The sequence below is a fragment of the Carassius auratus genome, chromosome 32 (genome assembly GCF_003368295.1).
Source record: "Carassius auratus strain Wakin chromosome 32, ASM336829v1, whole genome shotgun sequence".
NCBI lineage: Eukaryota > Metazoa > Chordata > Actinopteri > Cypriniformes > Cyprinidae > Carassius > Carassius auratus.
In genome coordinates, this window is record NC_039274.1 from 20,986,907 (window position 1) to 21,013,067 (window position 26,161).

The 26,161-nt window shown below is 37.6% G+C and overlaps 3 protein-coding genes across 9 annotated transcripts in view; all 3 read left to right on the top strand.

Annotated features, from left to right (window-relative positions):
- The window catches only part of LOC113051808 (unconventional myosin-IXa-like), a 121,342-nt gene extending 110,481 nt beyond the window's left edge, over positions 1–10,861 (top strand). For 2 of the 6 annotated variants that reach the window (XM_026215909.1, XM_026215910.1), the window contains exons 37-44: positions 173–301; positions 861–966; positions 1,089–1,220; positions 1,315–1,438; positions 1,976–2,029; positions 2,711–2,913; positions 3,299–3,441; positions 8,570–10,861. In XM_026215909.1, the coding sequence (XP_026071694.1) occupies positions 173–301; positions 861–966; positions 1,089–1,220; positions 1,315–1,438; positions 1,976–2,029; positions 2,711–2,913; positions 3,299–3,441; positions 8,570–8,967 (1,289 nt within the window). In that variant the 3' untranslated portion in view covers positions 8,968–10,861. The remainder of the gene's footprint in view (positions 1–172; positions 302–860; positions 967–1,088; positions 1,221–1,314; positions 1,439–1,975; positions 2,030–2,710; positions 2,914–3,298; positions 3,442–8,569) is intronic. The other 4 variants (XM_026215912.1, XM_026215913.1, XM_026215911.1 and 1 more) reach the window with 2 other exon arrangements.
- Positions 10,862–11,082: 221 nt separating this feature from the next.
- Positions 11,083–16,091, top strand: LOC113051810 (secretory carrier-associated membrane protein 2-like). Of its 2 annotated transcripts, XM_026215916.1 has the most exons (10): positions 11,083–11,239; positions 11,894–11,971; positions 12,202–12,276; positions 12,387–12,501; positions 12,586–12,714; positions 13,081–13,240; positions 13,931–14,032; positions 14,117–14,152; positions 14,468–14,585; positions 15,278–16,091. In XM_026215916.1, exons 1-10 carry the CDS (start codon positions 11,183–11,185, stop codon positions 15,416–15,418), a joined length of 1,011 nt encoding a protein of 336 aa, XP_026071701.1. In that variant the 5' UTR covers positions 11,083–11,182; the 3' UTR covers positions 15,419–16,091. The 2 variants fall into 2 exon arrangements, with proteins under 2 accessions (XP_026071701.1, XP_026071702.1); XM_026215917.1 differs by lacking the exon at positions 14,117–14,152 and having other exon boundaries at positions 15,278–15,547.
- A 1,703-nt stretch (positions 16,092–17,794) lies between these two features.
- Positions 17,795–24,756, top strand: enosf1 (enolase superfamily member 1). The gene is made up of 15 exons (XM_026215915.1): positions 17,795–17,932; positions 18,055–18,163; positions 19,169–19,284; positions 19,370–19,456; positions 19,542–19,568; positions 19,691–19,763; positions 19,850–19,888; positions 20,014–20,096; positions 20,204–20,326; positions 20,476–20,610; positions 20,685–20,726; positions 21,662–21,791; positions 21,878–21,977; positions 22,688–22,769; positions 23,250–24,756. Exons 1-15 carry the CDS (start codon positions 17,849–17,851, stop codon positions 23,349–23,351), a joined length of 1,332 nt encoding a protein of 443 aa, XP_026071700.1. The 5' UTR covers positions 17,795–17,848; the 3' UTR covers positions 23,352–24,756.
- Positions 24,757–26,161: the final 1,405 nt, after the last annotated feature.

A 26,161-nucleotide genomic window follows, 5' to 3' on the forward strand; every position in this document is an offset into this window, starting at 1 on the left:
ACACATATACTTTTATCCAAAGCGACTTACAGAGCATTCAGAATAAAATTTTTTACCTAATGTGTTCCCTGGGAATCGAACCCACAGTCTTTGCACTGCTAATGCAATGCTGTACCACTGATCCACAGGAACACTATATATAGTTTTGACATCTGTTATTTTCTGCCCTCAGATGTAAATGGCATGATTCTGGACGACTATAATATTAATGTCATTGCCAGTGTGTTCAAGCAGTGGTTACGTGACTTGCCAAATCCTCTGATGACTTTTGAACTGTATGAGGAATTCCTGCGGGCCATGGGTGAGCATGATCTATCACACTTAATTACATTAGAATTCAGTATAGCAAATATAGTTTTGTTGTCTTATTTGCTTGTACTATTTTTTATGGTTGTTGTTGTTGGGCAGGGGGGTTGTTGTCTTTTTCTTTTAAGTGTTTTGTTCTGTTTGTGAAGCACATTGAAATTGGTACTGGTGGACAATGTAGCATATGATTTCCCACAGACACCCCAAGCATAAAATCCCAGTATAAAAACAGTATAAGAATTCTACATTTTATTACATAAAGTAATACAAATATTACATAGCATAAAATATCACTAAAGTTGTGTTGACCTAGATTCTTAATTAATTAACCTTTGCATTGCATTTTTATCCCTTGTCTTTAATTTGAATTATTTCTATAGGTTTTAAACTCTATTGAAATAGATGGAAAAAATTTTTTTATCATAAATGATAAATATATATTTTTTTTATTTTATATATAAGTCCACAGATGCAGTACTGTTATAAAGCCCCTTTTGAAAGTTTTTTTGTGTTTAAATCAGTTACACATTTATAGAGGCATAATGTTTCTTCAGGTCTCCAGGACAAAAAAGAAATGACTAGAGGGGTTTACTCTATAATCGACCAGCTCAGCAGAACTCATCTGAACACGCTGGAGCGCCTTATTTTCCATTTGGTCAGGTGAGACAGCAACCGCAACTTCCCATTTCTGCAAAATTATGTATGCAAGAATGACTGGTTAAAAAAAAGTTGAGTGGTAATAGGCAATAAATCCTATCCCTTTGTTGGCTGCTTGTCTACAGGATTGCCCTGCAGGAGGAGACAAACCGTATGTCTGCTAATGCGCTGGCTATCGTGTTTGCCCCCTGTATCTTGCGCTGTCCTGACACTACCGACCCTCTGCGGAGCGTTCAGGACATTGGGAAAACCACAGCGTAATGGACAACTCTTACTTCATATGGTTTGATTATACTAGTTCAGTTCATATCTAGTGATATAATTAAAATACATCCGTATTTTCTTTCAAAGATGTATCGAGCTGATCATTTGTGAGCAGATGAATAAGTATAAGGCCAGACTGAAGGACATCAGCACTCTGGAATTTGCGGAGAACAAAGCCAAGATCCGACTAACATTCATCCGCAGGTCCATGGTAAGAGTTAAGAGTGAATTTCCTGTTTTTCCACAGACATCCACGTAACCCAGATGTCCAAAACCTTGCTAAATAGGGCATATTTCTGGATCAACATCCTTGTTGGACCTGAAACAACATTCTTATCAACATTTTATTTCCCCTTTTATTTTAGAGGTAGTTAATGATTAGAGTTTGTTTGACAGGAATATTGTTCCGTAGCTTACAACATTAAAAGCTTTTGATCCAGGAAGTTGAATAAGTTGGAAAAGTGTTGGTTCCGGAACAACATTCTTATCTCCGATGAGTCCAATCTAAAACCTCATACCAAATCTACCCCTTAAATCAGAGGGAAACGACAGGTTGATAAGAATAATGCTCCAACCCCAGTTATAAGCTTAACTTTAACCCTAAAATCTGACCGATACCTTGCTTCAAGACCAAAAAGGATATTGTTCCGAGATCATGTCCTACTTGAGTAAATCAACTAGCCACATTAGCTATGCCTTGACACTAACTCGAGTCTCTCCTTTCCCTCCCCTTTCCTCTTTAATCCAGAAACCTGTAATAATTGCTGTTAGATTTATGAGCATAACCCGCAGTGCTGCGGCGGTAGGTATTTATGTACTCACTGTTACTGTAAGTCTCATCACGTATGACGCGTCCCAGCACTGTGTAGTCTGTCTGTCTTCATGATCATGACATCCAGAAGCTTGGGCAAGAAACTCTAGAGCTCAGTTGTTAGCTAATCACTTTTATAGACAAAATCACTGTTACATTACATTCTCATTATGTTGCACTGCATGACTCGGGAATTCTTGAGATAAAAATTTCTGTTGCATTCACTCCTTGTGCCTAATATTTTGCTTTCTCTGGTTGGTAATGTGTAGTCTAATTCATTCAGAAAGGTAACAGCTTTGGGCTGAATTGAGTCTGTGTTGTCCATCCAAGGTCCAAAAGGAACAGTAGCAAGAGCCAAAATAGCTACTTAGTCACTTTAAGTGATTGCACAAACGCACACAATTTCAATTGCTGTGTAAGAATACATTTCTGACCATAACTGACATACGTGAATCAAGTCACAAAATAATAACAGCTTAATGAATCATTTGCCATTGGGACAAAACCAATATTCAATTTGGACCCTGTATTCAGCTGTTGTTTTTGTAGTATAAAAGAGTCTTGAGAATGAAACCAGCAAAGACTTTGTTTGAGTTTAGCAGTAGTAATAGAAAAACCTGATCTATCTGAAGTTGCACCACTCATAATGTTGTGTTGTGTTGTGTTTGATAGAGTAAGGGCCAGGTGCACAGGTTGAGGTATCACTCACCATCTCCTCCAGTCAGTCCTCGGTCTCCAACCGCCCCGGAGGTGATGCAGGAGAGCGGAGATGAGGAAGTCAGCGGAGATCCAGAAGTCTCTGAGCAACAACAAGTGGCCATGCAGCAGGAAGAGAAAGTCCTGACCGAACAAATTGAAAGTTTGCAGAAAGAAAAGTAAGAGAACTGGCTTTAGCATGTGGGATTGGATATTAACTTGTATATTAATACTCAAATGGTACGAAACCCCCAAAAACCTTCTATATATAATGTGCATTATACATCCAGGGCACACTGTATTGGGTATCCCACAATGCAATGTACCAGACTTGTCAGTTGTAATTAATAGGAAGCAATAAAAATAGTTATTTTTACCATCTCCTTTTGAGCTTAGCGTTTGATCATACTTCTGAGAAACGGATAAATATTTACTCAAAATTAATTATTAAATGATACAAAAATGCTGTTTTTTTATTATGTAGTACATAGCAGTAAGAAGTACACTATTATTCTGTAATGAACACAACCAAAGCTTGAGATTTGTTTGATCATCACCTCATAGGGAGGAGCTGACGTTTGAGATGCTTTCTCTGGAGCCGCGGGCGTCCGATGATGAGACTCTGGAGTCAGAGGCCTCTATAGGCACCGCAGACAGCTCTGAAAACCTGAATGTGGACTCTGAGGGAGCCATTTCAGACTTCTCTGGTAAGTAACTACTAAATATTCCTAGTAAATTGGGTTGGATAAAATGTATTAATCCCCAAAGGGAACTTTTGCATGTCACAGCACCACACAATAATAAATGAAAATGTTAAGTTATGTTTTATATTCTGCGCATGTGCGAAGAGCACCATTTTGGGGGTTAGCGCGGGTTTTTTTGTAGTGCAGTTCAGTCTTGTATACGGAGCTGATGGAGTTGAATGTGTTTGAGCAGTAAAGAGTGTTATTGCTAAATACAGTTGTGGTTATTGAGTCAACATTGGTAGCAGAGGATGGCTGCTGCTGGAAATTACAAAAATCCCCCGCCGTTTGACGAGAAGACGGCGTACGAAAGTTGGAAAAATGAGGTTGAAATTTGGAGACGTGTCACCGACTTGGACAAAAAGAAACAAGCTTTGGCAGTTACCCTGTCACTAACGGGCAGAGCAAGGGAGAGTGCACTGGAAATTTCCGCTGAGGATTTAAATGCAGACACTGGAATGCAAACACTTATAACGAAATTGGACTCTGTGTTTTTAAAAGAAGAAAAAGATCGACAATATGAGGCGTACACGGAGTTCGACCGGATCACAAGAGAAAGCGGCGTTTCTATGGTGGAATACATCGTCGAGTTCGAACATCGATACAACAGGCTACGTAAGTTCAAAATGGAGCTCCCAGATGCCGTACTAGCCTTCAAGCTACTAGATACTGCCGGACTTACCGTTAAAGATAAACAGTTAGCGCTTACAGCTTGCCCCAGCGTTTCTTTCGTTGATATGAAATCAGCCTTGAAAAGAATTTTTGGAGATAACGTTGCTTCACCACTAGAGGGCGACAGTGCACTGCAGAGCGCAGATAGTGACACTGCCTATTACACGAGATACTCAGGTAAACGGGGAAATAAGTCAAACACCACACAACAACCCCAAACCGTGGCTCAAGGCACAAACCCCATTGATAAATATGGGAGAAGAACAAAATGTGCAATTTGCCAAAGCACTTATCACTGGGCAAAGGACTGTCCAAACAAAAAAGAACATGTAAGATTGACAAAAGATGAAGGACTTAAAGATAATGTTGAAGAATGCAACATCACTTTGTTTTCAAATGAATCCTTGTCTAACACAGAAATCTTCATGGTGGAGGCTTTAGGATCAGCTGTGATTGACACAGCTTGTACAAGAACAGTGTGTGGAGAAAAATGGCTTGATGATTATACAAGTGGGCTGCCACAGAGTGAGTTACTGAAAATAGATGACAAACAAAGTTCAAGACCTTTCAGATTTGGTGATGGCAAAGTTATTCACTCCACAAGGAAAGTCACCATTCCAGTTAAAATAGGACATACCAAGTGCAAAATAGAGACAGAAGTTGTTCCTGCAGATATACCAATGCTCTTAAGCAAGGCTTCATTGAAAAGAGCAAGTGCAGTTCTTGACATTGCAAATGACAAAGCAACCATGTTTAAACAACCTGTTAAGCTTGAACTGACATCTTCAGGACATTATTGTGTGAACTTAAGAGATGACAGTCATCTGGGTGAAAAGGAGACAAGTGAGAGCAAAACACAAAATGAAAATGAAATTCTTGCTGTGACAGAAAACATGACAACAAAAGAAAAGGAGAGAGTACTGTTGAAACTACACAGACAATTTGGACATGCTTCAGCTGATAGACTGCAAAAATTATTGGCCTGCTCAGGTAATCATGATGATGAAAGCAACACAATCCTCAAGAACATTGTTAAAAACTGTGATACATGTATCAGATACAGCAAGCCAAAACATAAGCCTGTAGTGGGTTTGCCTATGGCATCAGCCTATAATGAGACTGTGGCTGTGGACTTACATGAGCTTGAGCCAGGAGTATGGTATTTGCACGCTATTGACCACTTCACACGCTTCAGTACAGGGAGTATTGTCACCACAAAGAATCCAAAAGAGATAGTGAAGCACTTTATTCACTGCTGGATAAGTGTTCATGGTCCTCCATGCAGACTGTTTAGTGATAACGGAGGTGAATTTAACAATGATGAAATGAAGGACATGGCTGAAAAGTTTAACATTGAAGTTAAAACAACTGCAGCATACAGTCCATGGAGCAATGGCCTATTAGAAAGGCACAATCAGACCCTCACTGAAATTTTGCTGAAAGTGAAGAGGGACAACAACTGTGACTGGAAGACAGCTCTAGATTGGGCATTAATGGCAAAAAACTCTCTGCACAATGTCCATGGTTATAGTCCCTACCAGTTGGTGTTTGGGCAGAACCCAAATCTACCTTCAGTCCTCACTGATAAGCCCCCTGCTATGGAAACAAGTAAGAGTACTTGGATAGCTAAACAAATCACAACACTACATGCAATGAGAAAAGCATTCACAGAAGCTGAATGCTCAGAGAGAATCAGAAGAGCGCTTCGTAAGCAACTGCGGCCCATTCATGACAAATATGAAACGGGGGACAAAGTGTATTATAAGCGAGTAGATTGTAATGAGTGGAAAGGTCCAGGTGTGGTAATAGGCCAAGATGGTGTGGTGGTATTTGTCAGGCACGGCGGAAACTATGTTAGGGTGCATCAGTCTAGACTAAGAAAGGTGGATGATCCGCAAACAAAACTGGAGAAGACAGAAAGAGAACAAATGAAAACATATGAAAATCCTACAGTAACGCCAGCAGCAGATCTCAGTGACACTGAAAGTGAAAATGAGGAAGTGACACCAGAAAATGATGGACCTACTAATGCTGAAGATAACAGTGAACCTCATACATCAATGCTGCCAGGAGGAGATAATCTGGATCAATCCCAGATAACACAAACACACTCATCCATGAGCTGTGAAGGCCTAAGACTAAAAATTGGCCAAACGGTGAAATACATCGACAATCAAAGTGGACAAACCCACACTGGGAAAATCCTCAGCCGAGCAGGAAAGGCTACTGGAAAGCACAAGAACTGGTATAATTTGCAGTACAGTGAGCCTGAGGAAATTGCTGGGACAACTGGATCAGTTGATCTTGGACAGATGGACAGTGTTCAGGTGATTCCATTTGAACATTCTAAGCTGAGCACTGACTACAATGAGGATGATATAATGATAGTACATGATGATCTCTTCATTGCTGCAAAAAATACAGAACTCAACACCTGGAAGAGAAATGACGTCTTTGAAGAAGTGAAAGATGAAGGGCAGAAGTGCATCTCCACGAGATGGGTGTGCACACTAAAAGAAACAACTGCTGGAGTTCTGCCTAAAGCTAGACTTGTTGCGAGAGGCTTTGAAGAAACAAACACTCAAGACCTTCCCAAAGACTCACCTACTTGTAGTTCAGAGTCTCTAAAAATGATCATGGCAGTCATATGTCAGAAAAAATGGCATCTAAACTCCATGGACATTAAAGCAGCCTTTTTACAAGGTAAAGAGTTAACCAGGGACATTTACATTCGGCCACCAAAAGAAGCGCAGAGCAAAGAAATTATATGGAAGTTAAAAAAATGTGTTTATGGCTTAACAGATGCTTCTTTATTCTGGTATAATAGGGTGAAAGACACAATGCAACAACTGGGTGCTACAGTGTCAAAGGTAGATCCAGCTGTATTTTACTGGCTGGATGATTCCTGCAAAGTGATGGGAATTCTTGCATCTCACGTGGATGACTTTATTTGGGGTGGTACAGATGCATTCTCCACAGATATCATTCCTCAGTTGAAAGATGCCTTTCAAGTTGGACGGGAAGAGCATGACAGTTTCAACTATATTGGAATAGAAGTAAACTCTCTGGAGAATGAAATACATGTACAACAAGGAACGTACATAAAAAATCTGCAACCCATTCCATTGGACTCTACCAGAGCAACACAACGTGAAGCTTCACTGACAGACATTGAGATGGACATGCTGAAATCAAAGATTGGACAAATATTGTGGGTTGCCAGGCAAAGCAGACCGGACATAATGTTTGACATATCCATTTTGGCATCTAACACAAAACATGCTACTGTTCAGACCCTGCATTGTGCAAATAAACTCATCAGAAAACTAAAATCAGAAGAGGTCACCTTGAGGTTCCAGTACCTAGGGAAAGACAGTTCTATTAAGTTAGTGGTGTACAGTGATTCCTCGATGGGAAACCTTTCAGATGGCGGGACACAGGGTGGACATTTCATCATTCTTATGGGAGAAAATGGAAAATTCTCACCTATATCCTGGCAGTCAAAACGCATCAGGAGGGTTGTACGGAGTACCTTAGCAGGAGAGACTTTGGCACTTGCAGATGGGATTGACAGTGCTGTTTTCCTTGCTACACTCTACTCAGAGATTACCACTGGTGACTGCTCATGCAAAAACTTACCCATTGTGTGTATAACAGACAATCATTCCCTTCTCGATGCTCTCAAATCTACAAAATCTGTCACCGAAAAGAGACTGCGCCTAGAAATCAGCAGTATGAAGGAGCTCATACACTCTGGAACTGTTCAGCAGATCTTGTGGTCAGCCACCAAAGAGCAGCTAGCTAACTGCTTAACAAAAAAAGGAGCATCTGCACTTGGCCTTTTGAAAGCTCTGAGCACAGGCGTTTGCCAACTTAAAGACTAAATTCATCTAACAATGATTTTCTTATGTTTTGTCAATGTTTAGTCATTCAAACTAAATCTCTGTTAACTAGTTTTGCATAAAAGAAAAAAAGGGGAGATTGTTAAGTTATGTTTTATATTCTGCGCATGTGCGAAGAGCACCATTTTGGGGGTTAGCGCGGGTTTTTTGTAGTGCAGTTCAGTCTTGTATACGGAGCTGATGGAGTTGAATGTGTTTGAGCAGTAAAGAGTGTTATTGCTAAATACAGTTGTGGTTATTGAGTCAACAGAAAAGACATTGACGGAAACAGTATAAATTTTGCATAGCATTATGATTATATACACTTTTGTTTTTACAATGGGGCAATTGCTTCACATTAGCTTAGACACAGCTCAAGCCTGATTTCGTGAGGCAACCTTATGTTTCATGTCCAAACAATGACAAAAACCAGCAATGCAGTGTCATTTAAAACTGGAAAAACTACACTAGTTTGAATGCCATTGCCTTGTTGGGATTTTCCAGCACACCTCTCATTTCTGTTCTCTGTCTCTCAACAGAGCGAGGCCCAGCGCTGGCCGCCGTGAGGCCCAAGAAGTCTGAAGGGAAGAACAGGAGAGTTCTGCGAAAGCAGCCCGAATCCCTGGACTCCATGGATTCCAGTTCTGCTGTGTCCTCTGTGTCATCTTCCTATATGCAGCCACCTGTGCGAACCCATAAATCACGAACCCAAAAACCTCCTGAGAGCCTGGAGAAGGACGAGCATGATGGAGAGGAGAGACCGCAGTTCAGTAGCCGCGGCACCTTCAACCCAGAAAAAGGCAAACAGCGGCTGCAAGGTGCCAAGGGCTCACCTCAGAAGCATCGTGATCCTCCGATGGACGGAGGGCCGAAAAGAGATCCAGACTTGCCACCCCAGCAGGTGGTGGTGTATGGCAGCAACGAGTTCATGGTATGAAGGCCACAAGGTTACACATCCATCCACAAAGAAGAGCTCATCCCTCCCTGCTAGCTCACTTGAGTTCACATTTGCTGCATTATAGTCCTTAAGTGCCATGTTGACAGAAAAAGCAGAAAGAGAGAGCTGGGCATGTGAGAAAACAGCTCTGTTGGGAATGTGTGGTGAAGGAAAGCAGGGCAAAGGGAATGCTGAACCATTCCGACGTGGAATGATCTCCTTTGGGCTTTGATTGGCAACTCCTTGACGGTGATCGGGGTCCAAACGCGGGAGAAGAAGCCATTGATGAACTCCACAAATTCAAGCTAAACCATGGGCTGCTTTAACGTTTACAGCATTCACAACAACTGATTTGCCCCCAAGCCTATTTAATAAATTTTATGTACATGGAATATATAAATCAATATAAATATATTGTGATATAAAGTGTACAAAGCCAGAGCACCAGTGACTGCTGGGTTGTTGAATTCATATATCGTGCATCGGTCATGAATGAGTTGGAGAGAGAAGTGAGGACACTGGGTTTGTGTGGCTCCTCTGTATGTGTGTGAGTGTGTGTGTCTTATGAGAAAACCTCTGGATATGTCTGTGCTGCTTTTTGTGTTGTGCTTGGAGGGAAATGATGCCATCAAGGGACCACGCAAACTGGTGTTATATAATACCAGAGGATCCCACACTAAAGGAAGACTCCAAAGTCTTCCAAATCACCACATAGTGTATTACTGTATGTCAAAAGCCATCCATCCAGATTTTCATTCCTATTTTTTGTGCTTTTCTGCCTCAGTCTTGTTCTAAGAAACCAGTGTTAAAACGTAGAAGTTACTGGATTACTATTACTTAAGGTATTCTAAATGTAATCATTTTTCTGAATCTTACCATCATTCATGCCCTGCAAACATGAGATTCCTCTTGACTTAAATATGATTTAATATATTACCAAATGGTCTCTTCTGCCTGTGTATATGTATATATATACTGTAATGTGATATTTCCCTTTTTTTCTAAATATTTAATTATTAAATAAAACCTGGTTATAATCCACACAAGTGCATTTTGGAGGGCTATGCTCAGATTTGACTAACTGCTCTTATTCAACTGCTGTATTAGCAGTGTTGCCCTTAGAGGGATTCTGATATCTCTCAGTTATTGATACCAAGAAGCTGATTGTGAAATGAACAAAACTTGTGCCACCAGCAAAATATTTCTCTGTCTAGACCATTTGTCAATCCTTTGTCACTGTGGTTTGTGCTAAGATCATGAACATCAAGATTAATCTGTCACCCTCGTGATAAACTGTGATTATACCCCAGCAACATGGCTTGTTAAGGGTTTCTGCATGTGATGATGTTTAGCAAAGGCCATGTTTTTCACAGGAACGACTTTATGGACATAAACACATGGCATCGATCTCCGAATGAAGACTGTTAATTTATGATGTGTTATTTAGATCTCATGCATTGCTGACATTGGTCACACCGCCTGCAGGATTGAGCAAACAGCTGTCTGGCCTCAGATTTGTCTTATGGAGTCATATGTTGAACAAATATTTTGTATGAAAGAAATGAAAAAAAAAAACTCAATGGTTGTATAATAAATTACACATTTTGAACAAATAAGAACAGTCTGTTAAAAGAAAGATCTGAGTTATTGTGCAACTATTACTGCTAACCTGTTTCAGCCACGTTCAGTTTTGTATTGATTTGAGCACTTGGAGGAGATCTTGAATTACTGGTTTGTCCTGCAAACCTGAAAGAGTATCTTCTTCCTTCACCAAATGGGTGCATCTGGCCTAAGGGAGAGCGGTTTAACTGGTCTTACTGGTGGCAAAGGTGCGGAATTATTCATTTATTTGTATATTTGAATAAATAGTCATCAGTTGATAAGAATACAACAGAAGAGTAAAAATTTACACTGTGGTGATACAATGGTATTACATTGCTTTTCTCCTGCTACTTCAAAAAGAAATAAAAATAATTAAAAGTTTTCTTCCCTTTCACAAATCTCAAAAGTAATATCTTATTAAAACGGTCCGTTTGTGTACGTGTAGCAGGGTAACTTCGCATCAGAACACCAGTATTCATTTCAAGCAGTGTAAGAGAGATCAAAGTGAACCCGGCGTCACGTGACGACTGATGCCATCACGCACGCGCATCGAGGTGTGCGCGCTCAGGGAGTTGCGCGAGCACCGATACACCTGTGCTGCTTGCCGCAAGACATGTCTGGATTCGATAGCAACCCCTTTGCCAAACCAGTTGATGTCAATCCTTTTCAGGTAAGTAACTACGGTTTTATTTATTATGTCTTCAGTAATGTGTCAAATGTTACAAGTTGTTAGCGCTGCAAACCTGTTCGGTTGTTATAAGTAGAGTCAACTGAGGAGGTGAGATAATGTCAGGCGTTCAGCCAATCAGATGTCACTCTTAGGCTGATAAGCCAATCAGAACGATTGTGATTACGATAGAGGAAGTGTTATTTTGATAAATTAAATAGCGCTTTTTTAAAATATAACAACGGAGTTTTTGAGAGGTAGTTAGCACCACAACCTTGTTTATCATTCTGTAAAGAACATAAAGAATATTTCCATCATAAAAACATACCGAGCAGCGATCCTTCACCTCACCAGAGGTGCACAAACCCAACAGGTTCATCTCAATTTCGTCTGCGTTTGTGAATTATAATGGGCACGGATATATACTTTTTTTCTTTTTAGATACAAATGTAATAAAAGATCAAATTAACAGATGGCAATACTTTGGTAATTTCGTGGTACTGAAGAATTGTTAAATTCATGTACTGGCAGACAATATTTAGATGGCACTCCAAGGTTCTTTAAACAAAAACATCATATATGTCCAACAATATCCAGGGTATTACATTTAAAGTGTTAAATGAATAGACTTTTTTTTTTTTTTCATGTGTCTGACAGGATCCATCAGTTACTCTGGTGACTAACACAGCAGCTGATGGCATAGGAGAGTTTAACCCATTCACAGCTGGTGCTCTGGTAAGCATGACAGCAGTTTACAACTCACATTTTCACATCAAAACTCTTCACAATTCCTCACGGCATTGGTTTTTATATCTAGTCAAAACATGAATAAGAAAAAAAAATGCTGAATGAATTGAAATTGTATTCAGAATTGATTTGATCTTGGATTTGATTCCTTAGGGATAGTTTACAATTCAGATTCTTCCGCTGAAACACCTGCTTTTCTGTATGTACTCTCTATTCAGGATCAGCGCACCATTCCCATATCAGCCCCCTCTCAGCCGGCCGTCCTCCAGACCACAGTGGAGCCCAGTCCACAAGTTAGTACAGTGTTGATGCAGAACTACACTTAACACATGATATTTAGTTTGTTAGGTTTCTTCATAAACTTCAGTGCAGTACAGCAGCGTGTATCTGGTTCCTCCATCAGGCCAGTGTCGCTGCGGGACAGGCTGAGCTCCTCCGTCAGCAAGCGGAGCTGGAGAAGAAGGCTGCGGAGCTGGAGCGTAAAGATCAGGAGCTTCGGGATCGAGACACAGCATTAGGTGAACCAATACTGATCTTGTTCTGTAAGACTTTCTTCTGTGGTCACGTGGACTCCTAACATGAAGGAAACTGTTTGCTTGCAGGTAAAGAAAACAACTGGCCACCCTTGCCCAAGTTTTTCCCCATAAAACCTTGCTTCTATCAGGATTTCAATGAAGAAATTCCTGTGGAATATCAGAAGGTTTGCAAGATGATGTACTACCTCTGGATGTGTAAGTATATGCCGAGTTCAAAATGGAATTGCTTGCTATAATTATCCTGCAGTAGGTTTACATTTTTTTATATATATATATATATATATATATATATATATATATATATATAATATTTAAAAATAACTAAAACTAAATCATCAAAAAACGAATAAATGAAAATGAATAAAAACAGACAAAAAAATGCTAAAGAACACCAAAACTACTATATCAAAGTGTGAGCAAAATATAAAAATAATTGTATATTCTATTTTAAATTATAAGCAAAAACTATGAAACTAACATAAGTAAAGTTTAGCAAACATTTAGGAAATGTTCATGCTCTGTGTAAGCCTAGCTAACGGTCCTCTTCTTCTTTTTCAACAGATCACAGTCTGACACTGTTTCTGAACCTGCTGGCCTGTCTGGTGGGTTTCAGTGTCTCTACTAAAAATGGAGTGGACTTCGGACTCTCAGTCCTCTGGTTTATTTTGTTTACTCCCGTAGCTTTCCTCTGCTGGTACCGACCCGTATACAAAGCCTTTAAGTGAGTTCAGTGTTGGCATTTTGCATTATTTTCATCACATTTTCAAGTTATGACAGAAGTCACCACATGTGAACAGGACAAAAATGAAATAATACTGCAGATATCTATCACCACACTTCCTCGCTCAACTGATCACAGTTCATTAAAACAACATTTTTATCTTACAGTTTCTCTAAAATGCTGTTTAAAAATGAAAGGTATTACCTAATTAAACATGCACTGATTTGTATTTGTATCTGACAATTGTATAAAGCCTTTTTATTGTCAACAGATTTTTTTATAGAATGGATATGGAACCTCATTTTATCACTTTTATGAATCCATAAATTTGAATGTAGAAAAAGAAATTCTATACCATGTTTTTTAGGATTAAATGTTATTTTTTGTAAATGCTACTAAAATCGAGATTTCTGGCGTGAAATCTTCAGATAAAGATAGATATGTAGGTGTAATAAACACTTAATTGTGTATTTTGGATGCTTGCTTTCCACTTGTCATAGAATCATGATGAAAACAATGGTTTTGCATGTAGTGTCTTACTGTAGCTTTAATTTCATGAAAAACAAGAATCTTTGTGCTTCAGAAAGGTTCTTCAATTACATAGAGACTGGGTTTATTGATTGTATTTGAAAGACATATGAGTATCATCATCTCATCTGTATCTTTTTGTTTCTTTTGTTTGCATTGCAGGTCTGACAGCTCCTTCAGCTTCTTCTTTTTCTTCTTCATTTTCTCATTCCAAGTAATAGTGTACATCATTCAGAGTGTGGGGATCCCCAACTGGGGAAACAGGTGAGGTTCTTCATCACTGGTGCTCTTTTAAGAGTGTTCTTTGAATCTTTGTGTGTACTTCCTCTCTGCATGTTTCTTCGACAGATTTCCACTTCATAATCTGCCGGTGGTCACCTCTCTGTGAGTGTGGGCTCTGTTCTTTATTTCCCTCTCATGATCATATTTTTCCTGGTGAAACATCCTGGCCTCTTCTCACCAACAGTTTCATACTGTTACTATTCTACTAATGTCTAACCCTCATTATTAAGCATTGACAGTCCCATCCAGCACATGGAACATGAATAATAGTTCAGATTGTCTGCTTGTTGAGGAAAGGTGTGGGATTACTTCCCAAACTATTTCATTTTCTATTTTCCTGTATTGCTGTTAATTGTGAGATAGTTTGAAAGTGCCTGCTAAAAGCATTAATGTGATGTAATGATGATTGTTTCTCAGCGGCTGGATCACGGCCATCTCTATGTTTGAGATTAGCATAGCCGCGTCAGTCTTCATGATGGTGGTGGCTGGATTCTTCAGTGTCAATGCTGTGCTGTCCATCATCTTACTGAAAATGGTAAGTTAGGCAAAGCTGTATGTGTGCATATATGTTAACGTGCTTGTACTTGCATACATTATTGTGTCTGTTTCTTTTTATCTGTCAGTCTTTACACATTAAAATATTCATTTGTACCATTTTGGTTCTAATATGTCGATCAAAGATAAAAATTAGTTTTAAAGCATCAAAACAATAAAAGCTGAATACAGCTTTATTTACATTTAGAATGGATTCATTTTATTTTTGTTGAGCAAATGTAATTACTGTCATACATGTTTGCCACAATTTTAAGAAAACACCCTCAAAATGTCACTCAGTGTAACAATAGTTCATATAACAAAAAATATTGTGAGACATATTTAGAACCACAAGCATCAGCTGTAATTAAATCACAGTGCAGACCACAAAAACTCATTTATTGTGATTTAAAATCTTTAACAATATTTGCCTCTACACTTCAAAACCACTAGGTCTACTAGTGTTTTTTTTTATCATTTAAAATAGAATAAAATTTAGTATGCATTTATTTTGTTTTATATATTTTTAATAAGCACAGGTCAGAATAAGGAGATTTTTTTACTTTTCATTTCTAAAAAAATATGTTATGCTTCTTGACGTTGGAATATTATTTCACCCACATTTTGACATTTAATTTTCACAAAAGCTATTTGAATCATTAAATTGTGCACTGACTTCCACTGTGTTTTCAGGTTCACTCCATGTACAGACACGCAGGTGCGAGCTTCCAGAAGGCCCAGGAAGAGTTTTCTCAGGGGGCCGTCAATAACCGAACCGTCCAGTCTGCTGCAAGCACAGCTGCATCTTCAGCCGTGCAGGGAGCCTTTCAGTAACAGCCACAGGCATTGAGTTCTGCACATGAACCTCCATCAAACAACCCAAACCTCTTATGGACGGACAATCTGCATTTGAGGCATCTTAAAGTTTTTTTCTGCTGCAATACATTACTTTGCTCACTGAAAGATACGTGGCTGTTGATTGGTGAGGCACTTTAGATGATAACATGGGTTCTGTGAGAGGAGAGGTTGCATTTTCTTCCTGTATTCCTCATGTAATGTTACAATATAGTCCAAATTCCATTCAATACTAATTATATGGTCTATTTTTGTCCCTGCTATTTGTATTTAGATATTTTTTTAATGTATTGTTACATGTTGAATTATTTTTCAGTTTGATTTCTTCTTTATAACCCAACTCAAATAATTGTATGTCAGCTGATGTCTCAGTATTGGTTTTACAACATTTGAACAGCCATTCCCAAACAAGAAATGTAGATTTACATATAGTCTTTAGAGTGAACCGTAGTACTTTTGTGAAAAAAAGTAATGTTATCTGTTTGTTGGAATCTTGTTACATTCTCAATCTGAAGTGATTTTGCAGTGTTCTCAATTATGAACAGAATATGTATATATGTATAAACTAAGCAGATCTTCTTTTACTAGGGTTAACTTGGATGGGCTGCTCAAATATTTTATGAGTTATTGTTAAATAAACTTACTCTGATTATTGTTGTGTGTTACCATTAGTCTATATATTATATTTATCTTGATAAACATGATACAGTTTCAATTTAATATTAAAATATTACTATATATATATATATATATATATATATATATATATATATGTGTGTGTGCTTCTCAAAAAATTTGAATGTAATGGAAAAGTTCTTTATTTTTTTTGCTTTAATTCAGATGGTTATTACTTACACAGGAAAATTAAACATTTAATAAAATTTTTTTTTTTTTTACAAAACAGAAATTTTCAAGATCTCCGAAGCATTATGCACTCAATACTTGGTTGGGGCTCTTTTTGCACAAATTACTGCTTCAATGCGGCATGGCATGGAGGTGATCAGCCTTTCCTTGCTTTGATAAAGCCCAGCTTGCTTTGATAGCGGCCTTCAGCTTCTCTGTATTGTTTCTCAGATGTTACTCATCTTCCTCTTCACAATACTTCATTTATTCTCTGTGAGGTTCAGTTCAAGTGAGTCGTCTGGCTAATCAAGCAAAATTAAAATCAGCATCTCCATAAAGCTTGTCAGCAGATGTAAGCATAAAGTGCTCCAAAATCTCCTGGTAGATTGACTTTGGACTTGATAAAACACAATGGACCAACACCAGCAGACGTCATGGCACCTAGATCATTCAGAAACTTCACACTGGACTTCAAGCAGCTTCGATTCTGTGCCTCTCCATTCTTCCTCCAGACTCCAGACCTTAATTTCCAAATGAAATGCTAAACTTACTTTAAAGGTGTTTTTCTCAATATTTACATTTTTTTTACACCCTCAGATTCCAGATTTTCAAATAACTGTATTTCGGCCAAATCACATCAATGGAAAGCTTATTTATTCAGCTTTCAGATGATTAATCTAAAACTGCTGGAAATGGGATAATTATGCAGAACATGTTGGCAAATCAAAAAGAAATGTGCAGGAGCTGGACGATTTTTCTGAAGAACAGCAGCCAGTTTAACCGTTCAGGACAAATAAGGGACTCTTGAACAACTATGACAAAACATAAAAACAGTCATAGATCATCCAGGAAATGACACACAGCATTAATGTTCAAGGGTATGTAAACATTTGAACGGTGGAGTATATTTAAACATCTGTTACTGTATGTGAAATAGCTTATTCAAGACAGAAATAACAAGCAATTTTTATGATCCCTCGTATTTTGCATATTCTGCAAGGGGTGTGTAAACTTATGAGCAGAACTGTATATACTGCTATATACAGAGATGTCTGATGAAGAAAATAAAGCATAACGGACACCAGAAAGAGCTGTTCATCAAGTACTTTTTGATATAGCCTATACTTATATTTTTCCCACTACACTGAATATCAAATCGGTACATTGCCCAAATTGTTATATATGTTATGACTTATTTAAATCCATTAATATATCAGATTGTGTTAAAAGACCATTAGAATAACTATACTTTTTAATAAAAATGTCTAAATCCTTAAACCAAAAATCTATTTATTATATTTATTTATTATTTTTATGAATTTGCCTGTTATATTGTAGGTCTAATACTAATCATATTCATCCTATTACAGAAGGCCATGTATCCTACTGGTTTCGTTTCTTTTGATCATGTGATCACGTTGTCACTTGTGACGTCGTTTCAAAAAACGCCAATCACATTTCTACAATCTTGTCAAAAGGCCAATCGTAGCTTTCTTTGGGCGGACTCGGAGTGTTTAAAGGCAAGTGTAGTTCACCACTGGCAAAGTTTGCAACAACAGAAACAAAATGCTGGAAAGCAAAATAATAAAGTTAACAGTGCGCGACGTAAGATTCCCGACGTCACTGGAACAACATGGATCTGATGCAATGGTGTGTAACCTATATTTACGGTTCACTTCTATATCCAGTTTATTTCAGAGCGATCAGAATTAATGGATGCACCAGCAATAATGCAAGCATTACAGTTGACTACGATTGTGATTGATTTGCAGCACACCGACCCAGATTACTCAGTCGCATATGTTGTTCTCGAGACGGACTCGGACGCTGCACTGAAGGGTTACGGCTTGACTTTTACTGTCGGAAGAGGGACGGAAATAGGTGAGATTCACAAATCTAAGGATTCTGCAAAAATGTCATATGACTATGTCGTGCGAGTGGATCTTATGATTCCAGTAACAATACAATACCGTCACCTTGTGGTGAGAATTGTTTTCAAGGTTTTTATTTCCTAAAAACTCCATAGTAACGTACGGAAATGTAAGCTTGTGTGTCACGCGATTCTCACAATTGAGATAAACAAACACAATGTCAAGGTTAACTCTGTGACGGAATGGAAGTGACTCAGAAATGAAGTCCGAATTGTCATGTGTAAACTCACAATTGAAAGAAACAAACATGTATTTGTTTGTTTGTGAAAATAGGCTCCCGTGATAAGATGATGATGAAATCGTTTTGTTGGTAAATAGTGTGGGAAGTTTTTCCCAAATCAGCCAATTTGTCTTTTGTAACAATTTATTACATTTCATAAGTTAGCTCTACTAGTACTGCAGGGCACCCTTGGAAAATAAGAGCAAATTAAGCAGCTGTAAAATATATATTTATGTCCCTGGCCATATCCCTTTAAGAATATTTTACTATTTTGATTAAAAGTTAGATATCTATAAATATTTTTAACGAAAGACTCAGATTTAACAAGTGTGTCAGTATTAGTGGAAGGTGCTGTACTACATCTGAATTCTCTAAACTATCACCTGCTTTGCTAGATATCAGTATCAGCCATTAAAACAGCATCTTTGTTAGTTAATATCAAAACTTTACCCTGATAAACAGTTACATAACCAGACCAAACAAACCACTAGGTTATGTGATGCATTTGTGTTACACAATCTCCAGAAATGTTCAAATCCTGAAAAAAATAAATAAATCTTGAAATTATTTTTCTACAAGAGTGTTTTCTCCTATTTGTAAAGATAAAAGAGCCATTGTGTTAGCTGAAATATTAGTTTTGTTAGAATAGTATCCCCATCAGTTCCGAATAATGAAAGAAATTCTGATAGGTTTATACCAAGCTAGATGACCGAGTGTCTGTTTGTCTGTCTCTAGTGGTGTGTGCAGTTAAAGCCTTATCTACTCTGGTGGTGGGGAAGACTTTGAAGGAGATAGTGAGTGACTTCAGAGGCTTCTACAGACTCCTGAGCAGTGATGGTCAGATGAGATGGGTTCGTATCACAACAGTGAGCTCAGCCACTTCAATCCTTTCAAGTCATCATGTACAGTTAATATAATGGATGAAATTACTGATAGGTTGGACCAGAAAAAGGAGTAATTCAGCTGGCGACAGCAGCCATTCTGAATGCTGTCTGGGATTTATGGGCACGAGTGGAGGGCAAGGTGAGAAACAAACCCTTGAAGACCGATACTTCTGAATGTATTAATGTATAATATCATTAAAGGTCAGAATGAATATGTTTTGCAGCCCTTGTGGAAGCTACTTGTAGACATGGTGAGTTATTCACTTTTAAAAATCTTTCATACTTACATGACCACAACTAAGATTTAAAACAAAGCACATACATATATAGCATTATGCTTATTTTTGTGTTTATTTATGATTCCTCTGCCCAGGATCCAGCCAAGTTGATCAGCTGTATTGATTTTAGATACATCACAGATGCACTGACTGAGCAGGAAGCTTTAGGTGAGGTCATTAAAGATTGTTTGGCATTATCGTATAATTTTCTATTGTATTCACATAATAAACTTTTTCACTTCTTTTTCTTTTAGATATATTGGTAAAAGCAAAAAAGGGTCAGAAAAGTAGAGGTAAGATGAGTTTCTTAAAGACTACAAGCAGTGTTGCACTGAAGTCACCCAAATGCTGCTTTGTAGATAAACATTTTTTTTTTTTTAAATAAATCTTTTTCACTACTTGGTTTAAACCTCTACAGAGGAGCAGATGTTAAAGGAAGGCTATCCTGCCTACACCACTTCCTGTGCCTGGCTGGGATACACTGATCAACAACTAACCCAGGTATGTCTGTTTGCTGGGCTGTTTTTTTGGTTTCTGTTGTAATCATACCCTGACAAGAATCATATTCTGACAAGAATCATATGCTTGACATGTTTTGCTTTGTGTAGCTCTGCTCTGAAGCTCTTGCCCAAGGCTGGACTAAATTTAAAGTGAAGGTTGGGGCTGATTTGCAGGATGACATCCGTAGATGCAGCCTTATCCGGAAGTTGATTGGACCAAACAACACCCTGGTGATTCTAAGTCAAACATGAATACACTGCAGAACGCATAAGAAAACATGTAGTTTAATATTTCAACCTGATCATGTTTTACCTCAGTTAAAATTAAGAGTAGAAGGCTACATTTGGCAGGAGAATTTACAAGACCTTTTATCTGTCAGATGATTGATGCCAACCAACGTTGGGATGTTAATGAAGCGATTACTTGGGTAACCAAGCTGGCAGAATTTCACCCTCTATGGATTGAGGAACCCACGTGTCCTGATGATGTTTTAGGCCATGCTTCCATCTCTAAGGTAAACAGGTTTTGTTATGTTCATTATTAAACCATGTTATTCAGGTTTTTTCAGGGTTCTTGTTTTGTTTCTAGGCACTTGCTCCCTTGGGTATTGGAGTCGCCACTGGAGAGCAGGTGAGATTATTTAAAACGTGTTATAAAACATGCAAATGCTCAACATAGTGCTTTAGGTCTCACTATTTGTACTGTTTAACTGTTAATAAGCTCGGATCTGTTATCTGGCAGTAATGTTTTAGGGACCATTTACACATCAACATTGTTAACTGAGAAGCTGCGCAAATCCACGTTCATTTTCAGCGTTTATTTGCGCATCTTCTCAGTTAGCAATGGCTCTGTGTAGTAACAGCTGCTCTATATGAAATCACGCACTTGAGGGAATTTAAAGATTACATTAAAGATCGGCCGATCGTATATACACCCAATACAGAAATCTTTGAAAACCGTGACGTCATGCATGTGCGTAGTACGTGTTAGGCATGTAGACATGCGCAGTACGTATCAATTTAAAGGAAAGTGCGAACAAACATGCACAACAATAGTGGAGTACTACATGGTACTGTTGCAACCGTTTAAGAGTTTGCTAACGCTTGTTATGCTTCTTCAGCAAAGTGTGGATTGACTTCACCAATATTAAAACCAACAGGTAACGTAACTGTTTACTAACAAGGTGAGAGCGCCAACTACTGGCCTGGCATAAGTAATACAGCATTTTTGGCCGTTTTGGAGGATTTGTGTAAACGCAAATCGTTTTGAAAACGTTGTTGTGTAAACGTGAAACTTTTTGAAAATGCAAGGAAAACACTTTTTTGTTTTTGACTACATCGTTGTCACGTGAACGTAGCGCTAACGTAGCCTTAATGGAACCGTTTTCCCAAAAATGAAGAGTAACCCTCATGTCGTTCCAAACTGAGTTTTTCTTCTCCTGAACTCAAAACACAAGATTCACTGTATGGAAAAAAAAGAGATATTTGTCAGATATAGTCTTTGTGTCTTGGTTGTTAATTTTGAGATACCATGCTGTATCAACATCTTTGTGTGCTTGTTTGCAGTGCCATAACAGAGTGATGTTTAAGCAGTTTCTCCAGGCCGCAGCTCTACAGTTTGTTCAGATTGACAGTTGTCGGGTGGGCAGTGTGAATGAGAACCTTGCCATCATACTCATGGCTGCCAAGTTTAATGGTAAATCAAATGTTCCTATTTAGACCCTAGACACCTATCTAGATTTCTGTGCAATTCAAAATCGTATGTCTTGTTTTTCTTTACAGTTCCAGTGTGTCCTCATGCCGGGGGTGTGGGACTGTGTGAGCTCGTTCAGCACCTTATTTTATTTGACTACATTTCAGTGTCTGCTAGTTTAAATAATAGGTACAGTATGTGTTTTGAACCAATATTTCTGTTTTTGATGCGCACTATAAGAAACCATTCACCTGAAACTGATGTTGTCAATTACACACCCTCATCATATTACTCCAAGTCCCTGTATTATTTTCTTTAATTGTGGGACAGAGAGATATTTTGCAGATTTTCTGTCTTTAAAACAAAAAGCAATGGATAATATGGATGCTGAGCTTCAAAAGGCATTGTAAAAGGAGTCTACAAAAGTACACGACTTGTCCCTTTTCTAAGTCTGGATAATAGGCAGAGATTTTTGAATATGTAAAAGTTTATGAACTTGTGAACATCAACCATCAATTAGACTGTTTATGGACAACTAGCTCAGGTCCTTCATTACACAAAGGGCAAGTCCGTTAACTAAGCAGTCATATTCATAACAGTAACACTCCCCTGAGGAATATTTGCCAGTAGCAACTAGATCTCAACATGAATATAGATCATAAAAAGACACGTCGATGTTGTTTAAATTGCGTGTGTATAAAATGGAAAATAACCATCTCCTGTTGAGTGGGCGATTTGTGAATTGTCAATTAATTGACATGGGAAGCCAGAAGTGAAGTTTTTCAAGAACAGTTTTTTTGAAGTACGTTTAGTTTTGGGTGAGCAATTCCTTTAAATGTTAAACATGGATTGTTTAAAGTCATTTCGTTGAGCTTTTGCTTGCTGTGTGTTTTTTGAAGGATGTGTGAGTATGTGGATCACCTTCATGAACATTTCAAAAGCCCCACCGTCATCAGAAATGCCGCCTACATACCACCAAAGGTAAGTTAAAAAAAGAGACATGATAAACACGTAAAGCAAGGGATGTACAGTATTTTCCTGCTGAACTATGACCAGTTGTGTAGGGACAATGAACAGACAGTTTGTTGAATCCCTGAAAAATAATGCACACCTGAGGTGGCTTTTTCAATCATTTAATGGTCCTGGGACAATTGTTCCATAGTTATAGTTTCAGAGGTTTTATTTTTTTCTTTTAAAACCCAAATCTTCAAACTAACCTCATAAAACCCCTGACCTTTCTGGAAAAATCAAACAGTCGGCTTGAAAAAATTTCACATGTACTCAAAATCTAATAGTACTTTCAGATAATGTACACAGCCAGTCAATAAAACACTATTCATTAGAAACTACATACATTGTATAATATTGAATGTCTGCATATTCAGCACTTGTAATTAAAAAGAGAGGATCATCATCATCATTTTATGGCATTAGCATAAATAAGTATTTTTATATTTTCAGGACCCTGGATACTCTTGTGAAATGCTGGAAGAGTCTGTGCAAAAACATCATTATCCTGAGGGTGAGGTTTGGAGAGCCGTAGAGCAGCAGGGGAAACCATAAATATGAACACATACTGTATGTGCAACTGACTGCGATGGAAATAACATTACTACTTCCATAATGAAGTCCTGTCAGATTGTCTTGTTTGAGTTGATTGGCAGTGCAAATGAATGAGAAGGGGAAATGGATGATGAAATGGAAATTTTATAATTTTATAAGTCCTTTATAAGTTTGATCAACTCACAATTGAATGTTCCTAAAAGATAAATGCTTATGCTGCGGTCTGAAATGATGAAATGTACTCTGTGGCCAAAGAGGGAAATGGAACAAGTGTATGCTAAAACTACTGCTGTCTTGATTTACAAGTCTAGTTTTGGGAAATGACTAACAATGGGGAATTTTATTTGCTTATTACAGTTTTTTTTTAATTGCTTACACACTAAAAGTTGTATTTGAGGCACACTCAGTGAAACCATTCACTCATATACCAAATCTTCAGACCAAGTCTGCAAAACTAAATACAGTTCTCTAAATTAGATGCATTCAAAATGAATGCAGTGATATCGCGCGGCACCTGAAAATAGCCCCCAGCTAGTTTGTGTAGTTACAGCAATAGCAGAGTTGCTGGGAACTATTTTCAGGTGCTGCGTAGTATTATTTTTGCGTCTGCTGCACCCATGGTACAACTGTGACATTCCTTGATTATTACGCTGGAATAAGATTATAGTTCCTAGCCATATCAGCCTAGAAAATCACAACTTTTCATTTTCCACTGGTCTCGGTGCATCATATATCTACAGAAGTAAAGTTTTAAATAGGAAAAATATCAAAACTCTTTGGTCATTTTTTAGCGAGATGCTAACGGTCTAATCAGATTCAATGATCTATGCTAAGCTAAGCTAAAAATGATACCACTAGACCCGGAGATTGAATAAAACATTAAAATAGTTCTGAAAGAAATATTTGCTTTTGCATTACGTTTTTTTTTTTTTTTTTGTAGAGTTTAGAGAAAACAAGCCATGGTTGCAGAAAGTGTGTGCAAGCAATTGTAAAAACAGAAATAATGGGGAAGATTGGTGTGTGTAAACAATCAAATCAAAGTAAGCGTACTGTATTTTTTCTATTTTAGTTTTCTTTTTCTAAAGTGATTCCTGTTAATAAACATGAATAAGAGAAAGTCGTGTCTGTTAATGCTGCTGTGCTCTGCAAAACAAATATAACTGGACTATGGTTTAGAAAATGCTATTTTAATCGTTCCGCTTCAAAATTCATATTCAGTTTTGTTATAATTATTTGTGAAATTTATTAATTTAGCGATTTCCTCACTTTATAACAAATTGGTATACTGAAAGTAAATTTGCAGTGATTGCACTACACTAATTTTTTATTTTATTTTCATTTTTGCATTGAAATGCCCCTAATGTTGCCTAGATTGTCCTTTTAAAATATATACCCGTAACTTGTATTTTTGTGTGTGTGTGTGTGTATGTCTGTCTATCTATCGATCTATCTATATATACTATATGGTTTATTTTTTACTTTTTCATACAATTACAGTTACTAACATTACATTTTCAGGAGCAGGTGATGATTATGATTAATTCTCATAAGGATACACAGCATGGACTATTTTTAACCATGGGGAGGCACTGTTTCTATTTCTGAGAAAGTCATCTGCAGTTCAGTGTTTCTTTTGAAGACTAAAGGGCGAAAGATGCAAGGAAATGCATGAACTCTTGGCAAGCCTTTTAATGATGAAGAATCAAAGCTTTGTGCTCTCACAGACCTCTTCATTTCATAAGCTACTTTGGAGACGAGAGAATGGATTCACATTCATAATTATTATAGTTACTGTCACCCATCAGATCCAGTAGACAGAAGAGGTTTTAATGGGCTGGTTGGACTAAAGGATTGATCAAATGAAACATATGAAAGTAAACAAGTAAAAACAGCATTGATAGTAGTGTGTTACTGTGTGTGTCCAGCCTGGAGTCAACATGTTGGTTCTATTTCAATTATTCAAGAGCAGTTAATAACCAGTAGATGTGTAAAAGGCCAGATGAGGTCTCCTATGATAACATGTACCCTGAAACACCCCATTCCTTTCTTCCTAAATTGGATTTTTAAGCAAATCGCAATGCCCAGGGACAGATTAAATGAAAATTCACTCTTTTATATTCAAACTATATTCTTAAATCATAGCCTACTCAGTTGCTCAAATAACGGATTTCATTTGATTTTTGATAAAAGTTCACATTAGTGAAACAGCCACACGGTCCACATGCTAAGCAACATGACCTTTAAAGAAACGAGTCCAAAATTAGATTAAGCTTTGTAGTTTTTAACAGCACATTACAGACAGGTCCATTTCTAGCCTGACATATTCATCTGCCAATTGCAATGCCATTTATTTTTTATTTAAAAGTTACCCACATCCTTTCATTTAGAAGAACTATTTAAAAGACATACAAAAAAACAAAGGTAGAACAGAAGTGCAATATGAATAATATTTAAAATGACAATGACACATTACTTCAAAATTAAACACAGTTAAAAAAAAATAAATAAAAAATCCTATATGTAAATCAGAAAATGTCAGTTAACACTTTACAATAAATGTTCCTTTGATGACATTAGTTAACATAAACTAACAATAACAAAAACTTGTAAAGAATTTATTAATCTTAATCTTAATTTCAGCATTAACCGATACATTTTTTTAAATCAAAAGGTTTGTCTCTTAATATTATTCTAAAAGGACTTGAGCTAACATTAACAAACAATGATCTGTAACAAAGATGAATAAATTCTGTTACAAATGTATTCCTCATTGTTTGTTAATGCATTTACTAATGCTAATTAAAAGGATC